Here is a 17539-nt window from a genome sequence, read left to right on the forward strand (position 1 = left end):
ACCGTGCCGTTTTTTTGCAGTCCGCAAACCACGGATCTGCAAAAAACGGAAGCCGCCCGTATTGCCTTCCGCAAATTGCGGAACGGAACGGGCGCCGGCAATATAAATGCCTATTATTGTCCGCAAAGCGCGGACAAGAATAGGACATGTTATATTTTTTTAGTGGGGCCGCGGCACGGAGCCACGGATGCGGACGGCACACAGAGTGAAGTGAATGGGTCCACATCCGAGCCGCCAAAACGGCGGCTCGGATGCGGACCCAAACAACGGCCGTGTGCATGAGGCCTTACAGTGTACATAGATCCTGTACCCGATGATGTCATCAGACTCAGCACCATGTGATGTCACTGACAGGTCTCTTGGATATCTTTACCAGTGACATATCTCTGTCTGTACCTGGGACCCCATAGTCTGGCAGAGCCCCTCATACAGGTCTCGTGTCCTCAGGTGGGTGACGTTCGGCCTCAGCAGGGTTGGCTCCTCCACGGCCTCTCTAGCCGGAGTCTCGTCTAATATCTTTTCATATTTGGCGACATTTAGGGCCAGTCTCATGTTATAAGGATCTGCAGGAGAGAAGTAGGTTATGGTAATAAAGCATTTTTTTAGAGTCGAGTTGCAGTATAAAGCGCAGCACATAAAGTGTCCTGTTTATTCATGAATAGAATGCGAGAACTGCACTAAAGACTGACACTTAGGAAAATCTGTTGGACGGAGGGACTTGGAGAAATATAACCTTTACTTTTCTGTCATGTATTTTACAAACTTGATCAGTGTGTGAAGGGTTTAGAACGGAGAAGCAGAAGATGAGTCCGCGGCAGGCGACCTGCTTGCTGATGGTTTCTCACATACCGTACAGCAGACACTCCCTGGAGAGACGTAACGCCCGAGACACGTTCCCTGTCTTGAAGAAGAGCAGATTGTCATTAAAGGGGTCGTCCCATGGAAATATTCGACATTTTTCCAACCAGCAGCTGGATTTTTATACTTTTATACTTTTCATACTTCTATAGGCTACAGGAACCCCTTCACTAATGCAGACCCCCAGAAAAAATATTATTAACCCCTTCTACTGTCCTAGACCATCTGGATTGTTTCCATTCATCCCTTCTCTGACCTAGCCTACGGATGTTACTGTTAACCCCTTCATCACCCTTGGTGTTATTATTAACCCCTTCAATGACATAGATCCACCAGGAATGTTACTATTAATGCCCTAACTGCCGTAGACCGCCAGGGATGCTATCATGAACCTCTTCACCTCCCTAAACCATCAGGGTTATTACTATGGTCCCGTCACTGACCGAACCTACCAGGGATGTTATTATTAACCCATTCACTGCTCTAGAAACAAATCAGATGTGATTAACCCTTTCACTGCTCTGCACTGCACCAGATATCTTATTATTAACGCCTTCACTGCCATAGACCACCTGGGTTGTTACCATTGTTCCCCTCGCTTACCTAACCTACCAGGGATGTACTATTAACCCCTTCACTGTCCTAGACCACCAGCGATGGTTTTATTAATCCCTTGACTGTCCTAGACCATTTCAGATGTTACAATTGCTCCCTTCACTGATGTGGCCTGCCAGGGATGTTACTATTAACCCCTTCACTTATATAGCCTACTAGGGATATTACTGTTAACTACTTAACTATCCTAGACTACCAGGTATATTACTATTAACCTCTTCACTGCCCTACATCACTAGGTATGTTACGATTAACCCCTTCACTGACCTAGACCACCAGGAATGTTACTATGAACGCCTTCACTGACCTCTTACCAGGGATGTTACGATTAACCCCTTCACTGACCTAGACCACCAGGAATGTTACTATGAACGCCTTCACTGACCTCTTACCAGGGATGTTACGATTAACCCCTTCACTGACCTAGACCACCAGGAATGTTACTATGAACGCCTTCACTGACCTCTTACCAGGGATGTTACAATTAACCCCTTTACTGACCTAGACCAGCAGGAATGTTATACTATTAACACCTTCAGTGGCCTCTTACCAGGGATGTTACGATTAACCCCTTCATTGACCTAGACCATCAGGAATGTTACTATTGACCACTTCACTAACCCAGTACCAGGAATGTTAACATTAAACCCTTTACTGCCCTAGATCACCAGGGATGTTACTATTCATCCTTTATCTTCCCTAGACCCCCATGGGCAGAGTGCTAGCTCTGCCGCCGAGCATTAGAGTGGAGCTGATCTTAGTGCAGATCTTATGTTGATGTCACAATGTATGACTTGCGGTATTAAGCTTTTTCGGCAGGCATTTCTGCAACTAATTATCTAGATTCCTCGTGTCATTTCCCCGACCACAGGATGGAAATAAAAATCAGGCTGGAAATTTGTGTGAAATGGATATCCTGCAGAGGAGCGAAGCAGTCAGCAGATCTTATTTCAGGTTTTATTTCTATGCTTATGAGGTAGGACGATTATAAAGTTCTTCTTCTACTGGATGACAACAGAGAGTAAAAGAATCAGCAGCCACTGATGTCACTCACCTTGTAGTAGGAAAAAGCTAAGTAATCCAATGCATCTTCCAGGGAGCCCTGATCCTCCGTTAACCAGCTGCCATAGGAATCCCGGAACTTACTGACTGCCTCCTCGAGCCATGGGATAGAGTGGTAAAAGTCCTCCATGTCATAGGCCACCTGTGGGGTACAATGGAGGATGAGAGGCCATATAATATGGCATAAAATGAGATGTTATGATGTCATTAGTCATCTACAGGGATGGGCATTTCAATGTAAGATCAACAGATTTAGGTTATTATCATTAGAGGGTCAGCAGAGTCATCTCATTATCATTAGAGGGTCAGCAGAGTCATCTCATTATCATTAGAAGGTCAGCAGAGTCATCTCATTATCATTAGAGGGAGAGGACAGCAGAGTAATTAATTATCATTAGAGGGAGAGGACAGCAGAGTCATCTCATTATCATTAGAGGGCAGGTTCAGCAGAGTCATCTCATTATTATTAGAGGAGAGGGTCAGCAGAGTAATATCATTATCATTAGAGGGCATGCTCAACAGAGTCGCTTATTATCATTAGAGGACAGGGTCAGCAGATTTAGTTTATAATCATTAGAGGGCAGGCTCAGAAGAGTCACTTATTACCATTCGGGGAAAAGGGTCAGCAGAATCATCTTATCATATAAGGACTGGGTCAGAAGAGTCATCTTATTAGAGGACAGAGTCAGAAGAGTCATCTTATCACATTATCATTAGAGGATGGGCTTAGCAGAATCACTTATCATTCAAGGAAAGGGTCAGCAGAGTCATCTCAGTATGATTAGAAGGTAAGCAGAGTCATCTCAGTATCATTAGAGGGCAGGTTCAACAGAGTCATCTCATTATCATTAGAGGGAGAGGGCAGCAGAGTCGCTTATAATCATTAGAGGGCAGGCTCAGAAGAGTCACTTATTACCATTCGGGGGAAAGGGTCAGCAGAGTAATCTTATCACATTATCATTAGAGGATGGGCTTAGCAGAATCACTTATCATTCAAGGAAAGGGTCAGCAGAGTCATCTCAGTATCATTAAGAAGAAATGTCAGCAGTCATCTCATTATTACAAAGTTGTTTTATTATAATTAGAGAGCAGGAGGTATAATGGCAGCTCCATTGTTCTGCTGAGGGTATATATAAGGTCACATAGGCCCTTTTACAGTTGTGGCAATTATCAGGCCCTGTGTAACTGGTGCCACCCGTCATTGAAACGCTTGTTTATTAGGCAAGCCCATCTTTTATATAGAACAATCATCATTTACTGTCTGTAAACCATTGCTGCATGGACAGTAAATGCAGCTCTCCCATCGACACAACAATCGGGCAATTATCAGGAACGTTTGGTTCATTCCCGGTAATTGCCTGTGCATCGGCCTGTGTAAAAAAGCCTAAACACTATACACAGAAAAAAATACTAATAGTGACTAATTTTCACATTTCACTGAACGTCGAATGAGTTATTTGTGTATTTTTTTTAGCACAGTGTTTTCTTTTTGAAAAATAATCACAATTATTGAGTTGTCTTTTTGCTTTTTTCTCTGTAATTGTGGGATTATGTTTCTTGAATTAGTACAGAACGTCTCTCTTCTGTGGCACCTCCGCGTGCCCCCCACATATGTTCCGAATTAATATAAGATTTGCTGTCGATTGATTCCAGACTTTTAAACCACTCACCACGTGGGCAGTTTTTATATCTCAGTTACTTGCAGCCTAGTTCTAGACATAAATAAGAAGAAAAGTAAACTCTGGGGCATCTTCTTAAAAATAATGACTACATTTTTGAAGCATGATGCATGTCAATGAGGCACAACATTTAAAATGAAAAATAATGATGGCAGGAATGGCGGATGGCATCTTCGTGCAGCACATTTTAGGCTCAGAGCTGAGGGTTCAGAATATATAGTATTTTTTATACTAAAATATGCATATGAGGTACAAACCCCTCCACTGCCCTAGACCACCGGTGAAGCATTAATTACTGCACTACCTAGACCACCAGAGAAATTGGCATTAACCGTTCCATTATCCTAGACCACCAGGTAAATGGGTATTAACCCTTCTATTACCCTAGACCAGCAGGGAAGCATTAACCCCTCCACTACCTTAGACCACCAGGGAGATCGGAGCCTAGATCATCAGAAAAGCAGACCTTAAATCTTTTATTAGTGTAGACCACCAGGGACACATTAACCCCTCCACAGGGATATATTAAGCTATTCAGTACCCTTAGACCACCAGGAAGCATTAAGCACTTTACTACCCCTAGACCAACAAGGAATGGGCATGAACCCTTCCAATTATCTTAGACCACCAGGGGAATGGGTATTTACCCTTCTATTACCCTAGACTACCTTAGACCACCAGGAAAATGGGTTTCTAGATCATCAGAAAAGCAGGACTTAAATCTTTTGTTACGTTAGACCACCAGGGACACAGGGAAATATTAACCTATTCAGTATCCTTAGACCACCAGGAAGCATTAAGCACTCCACTACCTTAGACCACCTGGTAATAGGCATTAACCCTTCCATTTATCTGGACCATCAGGGAAGCAGATCTTAATTTTTTTCTTAACCTAGGACACCAGGGAAGCATTAACCTTTCTAGTACTCTAGACTACTAGGGTCACAGGTATTTCCCCTCCCATTACCCTAGACCAACCTAAATGCAAACAACCCCTTTACTGCCCTAGACCACTAAAGAAGCAGACATTAACCTCTCTAGTACCCTAAACCACCAGGAAAGCAAGCATAAACCCTTCCATTATCCTAGACCACCATTAAGCTCTCTACAATGCTAGCCTTCCATATATGTTAGAATTTCCCCCCCGTAGTAAGCGTTAATCCTTCTATTACTCTAGTCCTCTATAGAATTTGGCTTTAACTTCTCTTTTTCCTTAGACTATCAGGGTAACTTGCAATAACCCTTCACTACTTTAGACCACCAGGGTTGACTGAAGTATTATCCCTGTTATCTACACTGCGTGCAGAATTATTAGGCAAATGAGTATTTTGACCACATCATCCTCTTTATGCATGTTGTCTTACTCCAAGCTGTATAGGCTCGAAAGCCTACTACCAATTAAGCATATTAGGTGATGTGCATCTCTGTACTGAGAAGGGGTGTGGTCTAATGACATCAACACCCTATATTAGGTGTGCATAATTATTAGGCAACTTCCTTTCCTTTGGCAAAATGGGTCAAAAGAAGGACTTGACAGGCTCAGAAAAGTCAAAAATAGTGAGATATCTTGCAGAGGGATGCAGCACTCTTAAAATTGCAAAGCTTCTGAAGCGTGATCATCGAACAATCAAGCGTTTCATTCAAAATAGTCAACAGGGTCGCAAGAAGCGTGTGGAAAAACCAAGGCGCAAAATAACTGCCCATGAACTGAGAAAAGTCAAGCGTGCAGCTGCCAAGATGCCACTTGCCACCAGTTTGGCCATATTTCAGAGCTGCAACATCACTGGAGTGCCCAAAAGCACAAAGTGTGCAATACTCAGAGACATGGCCAAGGTAAGAAAGGCTGAAAGACGACCACCACTGAACAAGACACACAAGCTGAAACGTCAAGACTGGGCCTAGAAATATCTCAAGACTGATTTTTCTAAGGTTTTATGGACTGATGAAATGAGAGTGAGTCTTGATGGGCCAGATGGATGGGCCCGTGGCTGGATTGGTAAAGGGCAGAGACGCCAGCAAGGTGGAGGTGGAGTACTGGTTTGGGCTGGTGTCATCAAAGATGAGCTTGTGGGGCCTTTTCGGGTTGAGGATGGAGTCAAGCTCAACTCCCAGTCCTACTGCCAGTTTCTGGAAGACACCTTCTTCAAGCAGTGGTACAGGAAGAAGTCTGCATCCTTCAAGAAAAACATGATTTTCATGCAGGACAATGCTCCATCACACGCGTCCAAGTACTCCACAGCGTGGCTGGCAAGAAATGGTATAAAAGAAGAAAATCCAATGACATGGCCTCCTTGTTCACCTGATCTGAACCCCATTGAGAACCTGTGGTCCATCATCAAATGTGAGATTTACAAGGAGGGAAAACAGTACACCTCTCTGAACAGTGTCTGGGAGGCTGTGGTTGCTGCTGCACACAATGTTGATGGTGAACAGATCAAAACACTGACAGAATCCATGGATGGCAGGCTTTTGAGTGTCCTTGCAAAGAAAGGTGGCTATATTGGTCACTGATTTGTTTTTGTTTTGTTTTTGAATGTCAGAAATGTATATTTGTGAATGTTGAGATGTTATATTGGTTTCACTGGTAAAAATAAATAATTGAAATGGGTATATATTTGTTTTTTGTTAAGTTGCCTAATAATTATGCACAGTAATAGTCACCTGCACACACAGATATCCCCCTAAAATAGCTAAAACTAAAAACAAACTAAAAACTACTTCCAAAAATATTCAGCTTTGATATTAATGAGTTTTTGGGGTTCATTGAGAACATGGTTGTTGTTCAATAATAAAATTAATCCTCAAAAATACAACTTGCCTAATAATTCTGCACTCCCTGTATACATAGAGACGTCTTATAGTCTAGTGTATAACATATTCTGTAAAATATGTTACATATCTCTATGATTATTCAATGTTAGAACGTGATCCCCTGAACAAGAAACTGAGAATGCCGAAGACTCAGCAGAAGAAAGTACACTCTGGAGAAACACTTCTACAATACCTTGCCAATATGGAAACAGTCATCTGCTGACATGCTGGAGACCTGGTCCAGCTTGTGTAGAAAACGAAGGTGTGAAATGGGTCCACTCTGGAATACTCCTTGTGTCAAACCCTTAACATTCAAGGAGTAGACATCTTGTAATCTCATGAGAGCTTTGGCTGCTCCTTCAACATCTTCTGGGACTGGAAGGTTCTTCTCCATCTTCTCATAACCGTCCTTCAGCTCTGAGAAAAGATGTAAGGAGACAAAGAGGAACTTCATGTAGAAGACGGAATCTGCTTTATTTCTAGCTTGATCTTTAGTGACATGCTGACTGTGTCCGCATACAACTAGTGAAACTTGGTGGGACCATTAACCATGGTGGTAAACTAGTAGATATGTTTAGAACCCATACAGTGCTTGATCCACCTCCCAACAGAAACTATTTTGCTCCAGCTGGGATGGAAGCCGTGACAGCTCGCACTGAGGAGGTCATCAGCAATATTAGAGTCCTGAATATCAACTTACTTAAGTAGGCACTAGGGTAAAAAAATGCCTGACCAGAATTTTCAACCACTTGACAGAAGAGTGGTATACACTCATTGACAAAACAAATACCGCACCCAAAAGAAAATCGGGATCTGATGATGGTCAGGTTAGAGTATGGAGGCCTCGTGTTGAGAGCGTCAATCCTGCATTTGCTGTGGAGGACACACTGCCCCGACTGCTGGTATGATGATCTGGGGAACCATTGCAGAAGACAGCTCAGTAAAAGGTGCAGGACATCCTGTGGACACGTGTTCCTCTCATGGCAGCTTCAGCAACTTATGAGTGTCCAGAATCTATAGGCCCAGCTGTAACATCTGTGGGCAAATGTGCCACAGGATACCAAAGAGAACCTGTATGCCACCATGCCCAACTGTATCTCATCTTGTATCCAGGCTAGAGGCCATATCTCATCTCGTATCCAGGATAGAGGCTGTATCTCATCTAATACCCAGGCTAGAGGCTGTATCTCATTTTGCATCCAGACTAGAGGCCGTATCTCATCTTGTATCCAGGCTAGAGGTCGTATCTCATCTTGTTTCCAGACTAGAGGCCGTATCTCATTTAGTATCCAGGCTAGAGGCCATAGCGCATCTTGTATCCAGGATAGAGGCTGTATCTCATCTAATACCCAGGCTAGAGACTGTATCTTATCTTGCATCCAGACTAGAGGCCTTATCTCATCTTGTATCCAGGCTAGCGGCCGTATCTCATCTTGTATCCAGGCTAGAGGTCGTATCTCATCTTGTTTCCAGGCTAGAGGCCGTATCTCATTTTGTATCCAGGCTAGAGACTATATCTCATCTTGTATCCAGGCTAGAGTCCGTATCTCATCTAATACCCAGGCTAGAGGCTGTATCTCATCTTGTTTCCAGACTAGAGGCCGTAGCTCATCTTATATGCAGGCTAGAGGCCATATCTCATCTTGTTTCCAGACTAGACGCTGTATCTCATCTAAATCTAGGCTAGAGTCCGTATCTTATCTTGTATCCAGGCTTGAGGCCGTATCTCATCTAGTATCCAGGCTAGAGGCTGTATCTCATCTTGTATCCAGGCTAGAGGCCGTATCTCATTCTGTATCCAGGCTGGAGGCCGTATCTCATCTTGTATCCAGGCTAGAGTCCGTATCTCATCTTGTAACCAGGCTTGAGGCCGTATCTCATCTTGTATCCAGGATAGAGGCCGTATCTCATCTTGTATCCAGGCTAGAGTCCGTATCTCATCTTGTATCCAGGCTTGAGGCTGTATCTCATCTTGTAACCAGGCTTGAGGCCGTATCTCATCTTGTATCCAGGATAGAGGCCATATCTCATCTTGTATCCAGGCTAGAGGCCGTATCTCATCTTGTATCCAGGCAGGAGGCTGTATCTCATCTTATATCCAGGCTAGAGGCCGTATCTCATCCTGTATCCTGGCTAGCAGTATCTTATCTTGTATCCAAGCTAGAGGCGGCCTACAGGGTCCTAGAGCCTCCTTTCAGTTGTACAGTTCATGCATAGAAAGTTTCATTCCAAAATCTCCCTCTTGGTGCAGGATTTTTCTTTTGTCGGAGTGTATATTTCAGATATATCATATCTGGACCATAAAATGCACCTTTAAGCTCGTCTTACACAATATGAGTCCCTGGAAAACAAGCAAAGCTGATCATTTTCAAAAAAATATTTATAAAAAACAGATATATAGTAATGCTTAGATACCAAGCCCACGCCATACAGCCAAATAACACCGCCATACAATGCTGTAATAATACCACCATACAGTATCCAAATAATGCTACCATATAATACCCACATAACACTGCCATATATTTTCCATATAATATTGCTATTTAGTGCCAAAATAATACCACTATATAGTACCTAAAAGAAACCTCCATATGGTATCCAAAATATACTACCATATAGCTAGTGCCCACTTAAGAGTGCCATATATCGTCCATTATATTGTCCATACAATACTGCCATTCAGTGCCAAAATAATATTCCTCCATACAATGCCTAAATAATATCTCCATATGGTATCCAAATTATACTGCCATATAGTACCCACATAACAAAGCCATATATTGTCCATAAAATACTGACAATCAGTGCTCTAATAACACTACCATATAATGTCTAAATAATAGCTCCATATGGTGTCCAAATAACACTACCATATAGTGCCCACATAACACTGCCATATATTTTACATACAACACGGCCATTAGTTGCCAAAATAACACCGCCATACAATGCTATAATAATACATATATACAGTATCCAAATAATAACGCTATATCGTTGTTACGGCGTAGTGTGGTAAATACACTCCACACTGAACACAGAAGGGAAGGGAACAGGTATTAGGCCGGGAACCTGGGGGTTCATCCTTAGAGGCTCACGGCAACTGCCCAGTTTTTCACCGCCTAACACCAACCTGTTGGAGATTGCATGATTTAAGGTGGCGGTAGCCATTTTTACACCTATGGACACGTGTTGGTGTTGCTGTCTCTGGTGGTTCTTCTATGATTTTTAGAATGTCTAGTGATTTTTGATCTTTCCTTACCTCTGATGCTCTCGCTGTTCTCGAGACTGTTGACCATGTTCATCCACTCGGACTGCAGCCTCTTCAACAGGGTGTAGGCAAAAATGGGGTCCGACACTGGAGCACCGGCGCTGAGGTGGAGAGTCTTCACTTTGTCGTAGAACCTGCGAGACAATGTATGGGTTTCATCTAGGAAATAGGATATGGTGAGGTCATCTGCAAAGGGTTAAGTGATGTGATCTGAGACTCCTCTGACTTCAGATATCAGGAATCTCAGACTCCGGGTGACTCTCTCTGCCACGTATGTGATTTACACGGTGAGATTAGTCATCCATCAGAGGAAGAAAATGGTTAGAGAAAACTTCCAGCTGGGTCATGGGCCATGGAGGCCTCTGGGCAGACATAAGGTGGTGGCATCTGGGTACCTTAGATCATCTGCCTTTTCTGCACAGGCCACCACTGGGGCCACTGAGCAGTAGAGAGGTGTGTGTCACACTAATGATCTAGTAAGAAATTGGCAGTGGCAGGGACGGGGCTCGGTGCTGGACCCGATGCACTCATGACAGGTCTTTATAGTTTGACACCATGACTGGTCTCCTGACCATGATCCCAATCCCGAAGAGCCCCTTTAATACTATCAACCCCTATTAGGGTGGCCAGACAGACTGGTTTCCTGGCTCCCTGTCCTCCATCCGGCACAGGGCCTTGATGGACACTGGGGTGTCCTCCTTTGTGCTTCTCCCACCCCCAGTCAGTCACTAGAGCCGGCGGACTGAGGGTGAGAGAAGCACTCGGGGCCCCACACAGCTCACCTTCAGGTCTTCCAGTCCTTTTGTTGTCTTTGTCCGGCACTCTTACTGGGAAAGGAGCGTGGCTTAGCAGAGTTGGGGGATTGACTTAGCAGAGTTGGGGGTGTGTGGCCTCGAATGTCCGGATTTTTGGAGTGAAGCAAGTGGCCACCCTAGCCCCTATCCACATGTGGAGGTAGAAATTTGCAGCATTTGACCACAACATGTGAATAGACCTTTATGCAGAGAGCCCCCCTCCCCCCCCAAGCAGCAGATGCAGAGGATGGGAGTGGTAGTGGGCCTGATGAGATGTTATAGTGTCATAGTGTCCTACCTCAGGAAATCGCTCCCTGGGGTCCGGTGCTAGCTGACAATGCCTATTTTACTCTGGCCCCTGTGGTGTCCACTGTGGGACGGAGGCTTCTAGCTAAGCCTGACCTGTGGTGATGGTGTCTTGACATGTTCCCCACCACCTTGCAGAAGGGTCTTGATAACTTGGGCACTGCCGACACAAATATGCTGTAGTTTACAAATCTTCTGTGGCCTAGGACCCTGCAGTCTCTCTGGGGCAATGATGTCCGCCTGACGATGAGTCACCTCTGTAGTCCATCTGGCCTGGAGGAGCAAGAGATGGATTGCATGCTCCCTCACTCCTCACTTACTACATTCTCAACTGAACCTAACTAGCTCTGCCTCTCGCTAGATAGGAAGTTGGATCAGCCCACTCCTATCAAGAGGGGTGGATTTGGATGGTAAATCCCATTCCTGTTACTAAAGACTGCCCACCCTACCCTATCTGCTGGTTTACAATTGTATAGCATGAAAGGTGACATAACATGGATATTACAAACCATTACCAACAAACCAATTGTAGTACCCCCAGGTCTGGGGGTTCTATCAGGGGCCAGCTGTTTCGTTTAGCAAAAAACGGAATGCACACGGACATCATCTGTATTTTTTGCGGATCCGTTTTTTGCGGACCGCAAAATACTGAAAAAGCCATACAGTGGTGTGCAATAGGCCTAAAGCACACGGGATGCATCATCAGCGTGCAGGACAAAATTGGGCCCAGGGGGTGACTTTCCATCATATTCCGATGAGGGCTCATTCACACGATCGTTGGTGTCCCGTGCCCGTGCTGTGAACCACAAATTGCAGTACACAATGCACGGGCACCTTCCGTGGGGCAGGCGCATGGGGATGGGGATTAACTTGAATGGGTCCGCGATTCCCTCCGTTCCGCAAAAAGATAGAGCAAGTTCTATCTTTTTGCGGTGCGGAGGCACGAAACGGAACCCCAGAAAGCGCTCCGTAATGCTTCCGTTCCACATCTCCGGATTGGCAGACCCATTGAAATGAATGGGTCCGCATCCGTGATGCGGAATGACAACGGAGCGGTGCCTGTGTATTGCGGATCCGCAAATGCGGTGAACGAGCCCTGACACATTCAGATTTCAGCAGCTGCAGAATTTTTTCACTGGGCAGAAATTTTGCTTCCTTCACGTTGGAGCCATCTGTTGTAAACTGATCCCGCGAAGTAACACAAGACGGAGCCGAACTTCACCCCGGAGACACGACGCGGAGACCTGATTGTCAGCACCAAATATTTGCACCTCTTCGCCAATTCGCACTCGCCTGTCAATCTTCTCAGGGAGTATTAGAAGGACGTCGAACCAATTAACCGTTTAACCCCCACAATCTCAATGGGACTGGCTGCTGTCAGACTGGTTGCGATTTTCCACAAAGACCACCGCCCCGCGTCTTGAGAATCGCCGCGCGCACCATTTACAGCTGATTTTCCTGCACGACTCCAGTGAGTGACTGTCGAGAAAGAGGGACGCCGTCAAGGTGAAACGTTGATAAGTATGGATCATATGAAAATGACCTTATATGAGGTTGCCATGCAGACCCTGTCCCTAGCAACCAGTCTGTCTCAGGTTACTCAACTCCGTCTCCATATCTCATAGCTGAATTCAGAGGGCTGGTGCTGGTGCGTACATAACCCAAAATGGGTATTTATAGGAGATGTCATTTTTTGGAAGATCAGAGCTGGGCTTCCACATGTTGGGAGTTGTGCTCCACAAGGGACAAGGAGGATTGACAGCGCAATTCTAGATTTTTATTGCCTTAGTATTCAGATTTTTGTAGATAGAAACTTTTGGGGTAATTTATCAAATTGGTGTGAAGTAGAACCGGCTTAGTTTCCCATAGCAACCAGATTCCACCCTTCATTTCCCAAAGGAGCTGTCAAAAATGAAGGGTGAAATTTACACAAATGTTGGGACAGATTTGAGAAAACTGTCTAAAATGAAAAGATGTCGCTGTGGCCCATAGCAACCAATCACATCACAGCTTTCATTTTTCAGGCGCACAATAGGAAATGAAAGCTGGGCTGTGATTGGTTGCTATGGGCAACAAAGACCTTGTACAATAATATGATCTTGCCTTAGGACGAGGCCCCAAAGGAGTCCATAAATAGGAGCTGACTGCTACTGGGCCCTAGGAAAGAGGCTTTTAGTACAGAACCTATGAAGGGCTCCATTATTACCAAGAAACGGGGTGAGGAACTGGCAAAGAGGGTGGACAGAGACACAAACAGAATCACACGTGATAAGATTAGATACAGGAGCTTAGCAGACAGTATCACACAGGGTAGGATTAGATACACAGCTCCGCAGACAGTATCACACAGGATAGGATTAGATACACAGCTCAGCAGACAGTATCACACAGGATAGGATTAGATACACAGCTCAGCAGACAGTATCACACAGGGTAGGATTAGATACACAGCTCAGCAGACAGTATCACACAGGGTAGGATTAGATACACAGCTCAGCAGGCAGTATCACACAGGATAGGATTAGATACACAGCTCAGCAGACAGTATCACACAGGAGAGGATTAGATACACAGCTCAGCAGACAGTATCACACAGGGTAGGATTAGATACACAGCTCCGCAGGCAGTATCATTCATGATAGGACTAGATACACAGCTCAGCAGACAGTATCACACAGGATAGGATTAGATACACAGCTCAGCAGACAGTATCACACAGGATAGGATTAGATACACAGCTCAGCAGACAGTATCACACAGGGTAGGATTAGATACACAGCTCCTCAGACAGTATCACACAGGATAGGATTAGATACACAGCTCAGCAGACAGTATCACACAGGAGAGGATTAGATACACAGCTCAGCAGACAGTATCACACAGGGTAGGATTAGATACACAGCTCCGCAGGCAGTATCATTCATGATAGGACTAGATACACAGCTCAGCAGACAGTATCACACAGGATAGGATTAGATACACAGCTCCGCAGACAGTATCACACAGGATAGGATTAGATACACAGCTCAGCAGACAGTATCACACAGGGTAGGATTAGATACACAGCTCAGCAGACAGTATCACACAGGGTAGGATTAGATACACAGCTCCGCAGACAGTATCACACAGGATAGGATTAGATACACAGCTCAGCAGACAGTATCACACAGGAGAGGATTAGATACACAGCTCAGCAGACAGTATCACACAGGGTAGGATTAGATACACAGCTCCGCAGGCAGTATCACACAGGATAGGATTAGATACACAGCTCAGCAGACAGTATCACACATGATAGGATTAGATACACAGCTCAGCAGACAGTATCACACAGGATAGGATTAGATACACAGCTCAGCAGACAGTATCACACAGGGTAGGATTAGATACACAGCTCAGCAGACAGTATCACACATGATAGGATTAGATACACAGCTCAGCAGACAGTATCACACAGCATAGGATTAGATACACAGCTCAGCAGACAGTATCACACAGGATATGATTAGATACACAGCTCAGCAGACAGTATTACACAGGATAGGATTAGATACACAGCTCAGCAGACAGTATCACACAGCATAGGATTAGATACACAGCTCAGCAGACAGTATCACACAGCATAGGATTAGATACACAGCTCAGCAGACAGTATCACACAGGATAGGATTAGATACACAGCTCAGCAGACAGTATCACACACAGGATAGGATTAGATACACAGCTCAGCAGACAGTATCACACAGCATAGGATTAGATACACAGCTCAGCAGACAGTATCACACAGCATAGGATTAGATACACAGCTCAGCAGACAGTATCACACAGCATAGGATTAGATACACAGCTCAGCAGACAGTATCACACATGATAGAATTAGATACAGGCTCAGCAGACAGTATCACACAGGATATGATTAGATACACAGCTCAGCAGACAGTATCACACATGATAGGATTAGATACACAGCTCAGCAGACAGTATCACACAGCATAGGATTAGATACACAGCTCAGCAGACAGTATCACACAGCATAGGATTAGATACACAGCTCAGCAGACAGTATCACACAGTATAGGATTAGATACACAGCTCAGCTCTTGGGGGGGTATAGATGTTGAGCAGATAGACGGATTAAGTGCTGATGTAGAAATCTCAGTCCAGATGCCGGAGATCTAATCCTGGATGATGGATTATTATTGTGCAAACTATTGGGAACCTAAAAAAAATAAAAAAATTAATCTGATATTAACCCTTCTGTGCCCAGCACTTCATGAAGCTTTGTGCATCTTCTCATCTTGTCATTGCCTCAAGGTTCCAGGGATTGATACCAATAACCCAGAGACACCGGACAAGTCCTCATCCGGAAAACCCACTACTCAGGGCAGTATGTCCGAATTGTGGACCTGCCCTAGTAGCACCCATAGGTATAGGAATATCCTGCCACTGTGCCAGACAGTCTCTGGGTACATACGGTAGCTCTATTCAGTGCCCAGAGTGCCATACAGTGCCATTCTACATGATACTTATACAGTGCCCAGAGTGTGCCATACAGTGCCATTCTACATGATGCCCGTACAGTGCCCAGAGAGTGCCATACAGTGCCATTCTACATGATGCCCGTACAGTGCCCAGAGAGTGCCATACAGTGCCATTCTACATGATACTTATACAGTGCCCAGAGTGTGCCATACAGTGCCATTCTACATGATGCCCGTACAGTGCCCAGAGAGTGCCATACAGTGCCATTCTACATGATGCCCGTACAGTGCCCAGAGAGTGCCATACAGTGCCATTCTACATGATACTTATACAGTGCCCAGAGTGTGCCATACAGTGCCATTCTACATGATGCCCGTACAGTGCCCAGAGAGTGCCATACAGTGCCATTCTACATGATACTTATACAGTGCCCAGAGTGTGCCATACAGTGCCATTCTACATGATACTTACTACAGTGCAAATTAAGGCTGAACTGCATTACCAGACACGACCCATGTACAAATGTGGCGCTGTTTTTGGAAAATCCCTTTTTCCCATCCTGGACGGCCGTTCAAAGGAGAATTCCTCACCCCCCAAAATAATCATTCTGCTTTTTTAGTTTATAGTGATTCCCATCCAAAGCAAACACAACCCAACCCGGAGGGCCCCTGTCCTTTTTTCTGATTTTTGGCTCCCCCGACTCCCTGGTCTGACAACCTATAGTCTGATAAACGTAATCCCTGCCACTTCTGGTAATCAAGAGGGACAGATATGGAAATGTTTGGTATTCTGAAGGGGTTCGTAGATTCCAGAAGATTAAATCCAAGATCATTTTTGCATTATGTATAATTAAATGGCGGCCAAACGAACGCAAACTCACACCAGTATAGATTGCAAGCTCTTGGGCCAAATGATCGTTGGGTTCATCAGACCATTGTAACTTTTTGTTTTTCCCCCTAGCCCATTGGTTTAGTCTACAGTTTCAATTAGGACAAAATTTTGAAATAAAAAAGTGAAACTTTTTGAAAATATGCAGCAACTTCTAGTCCTACAGCAGCGGGGGATCCACATGTGCCAATATCAGCCATAGCTTATGGGCCCCACCCTGCAGTAGAGCAGTATTAGTAGTAGCATACCTGCGGAGGTCATTGAGCCGGTAGGTCTCCTCTTCCAGGTACGCCCCCAGGTGCTGCATCAGTACCTTCTCCGTGTCCAGAGCCTGCTGGATGGTCAGCATGGAGCTGTACATGTCCCCAGAGGTCACCTCTATATATCCCAGGTAGAAGAATAAGGAGATCCACACACATGGACACATGCCAGAGGAGCAAGAGAGACCATAAAAACCCAAAAATGTGCAGGGAGTGGAGCTGTGACCGGCTGGTGGATGAGGTTGTGCAGGATGGAGAAGGCAGGGTGTCAGCTGCCAGACGGTGACTGGGAGTTGTGGATTTGGCAAGTTCTACAGACTTCAGCCGTCTAATAATTCTGGGAGAGCCCACAGTGAGGGGGGAGGGGGGGAAGGGGGGGGGGGGAGAAAGGAGGGGAGGGGGGGGAAGAAGAAGGGGAAGAGGGGGAAGAAAGGAGGGGAAGAGGGGGAAGAAGGAGGGGAAGAGGGGGAAGAAAGGAGGGGAAGAGGGGGAAGAAGGAGGGGAAGAGGG

The 17539-nt window shown here is 45.0% G+C and overlaps 1 protein-coding gene across 1 annotated transcript in view; it reads right to left on the reverse strand.

Moving 5' to 3' along the window:
* The window catches only part of P4HA3 (prolyl 4-hydroxylase subunit alpha 3), a 34043-nt gene extending 16714 nt beyond the window's left edge, over positions 1 to 17329 (reverse strand). Inside the window, exons 1-6 of the mRNA XM_040426523.1 lie at positions 17018 to 17329; positions 10291 to 10433; positions 7219 to 7442; positions 2528 to 2677; positions 850 to 901; positions 397 to 563 (exon numbers count right to left, since the gene is read on the reverse strand). Coding sequence (XP_040282457.1) covers positions 397 to 563; positions 850 to 901; positions 2528 to 2677; positions 7219 to 7442; positions 10291 to 10433; positions 17018 to 17196 — 915 coding nt within the window. The 5' untranslated portion in view covers positions 17197 to 17329. The remainder of the gene's footprint in view (positions 1 to 396; positions 564 to 849; positions 902 to 2527; positions 2678 to 7218; positions 7443 to 10290; positions 10434 to 17017) is intronic.
* Positions 17330 to 17539: the final 210 nt, after the last annotated feature.

Source organism: Bufo bufo, chromosome 3, assembly GCF_905171765.1.
Source record: "Bufo bufo chromosome 3, aBufBuf1.1, whole genome shotgun sequence".
NCBI classification, from domain to species: domain Eukaryota; kingdom Metazoa; phylum Chordata; class Amphibia; order Anura; family Bufonidae; genus Bufo; species Bufo bufo.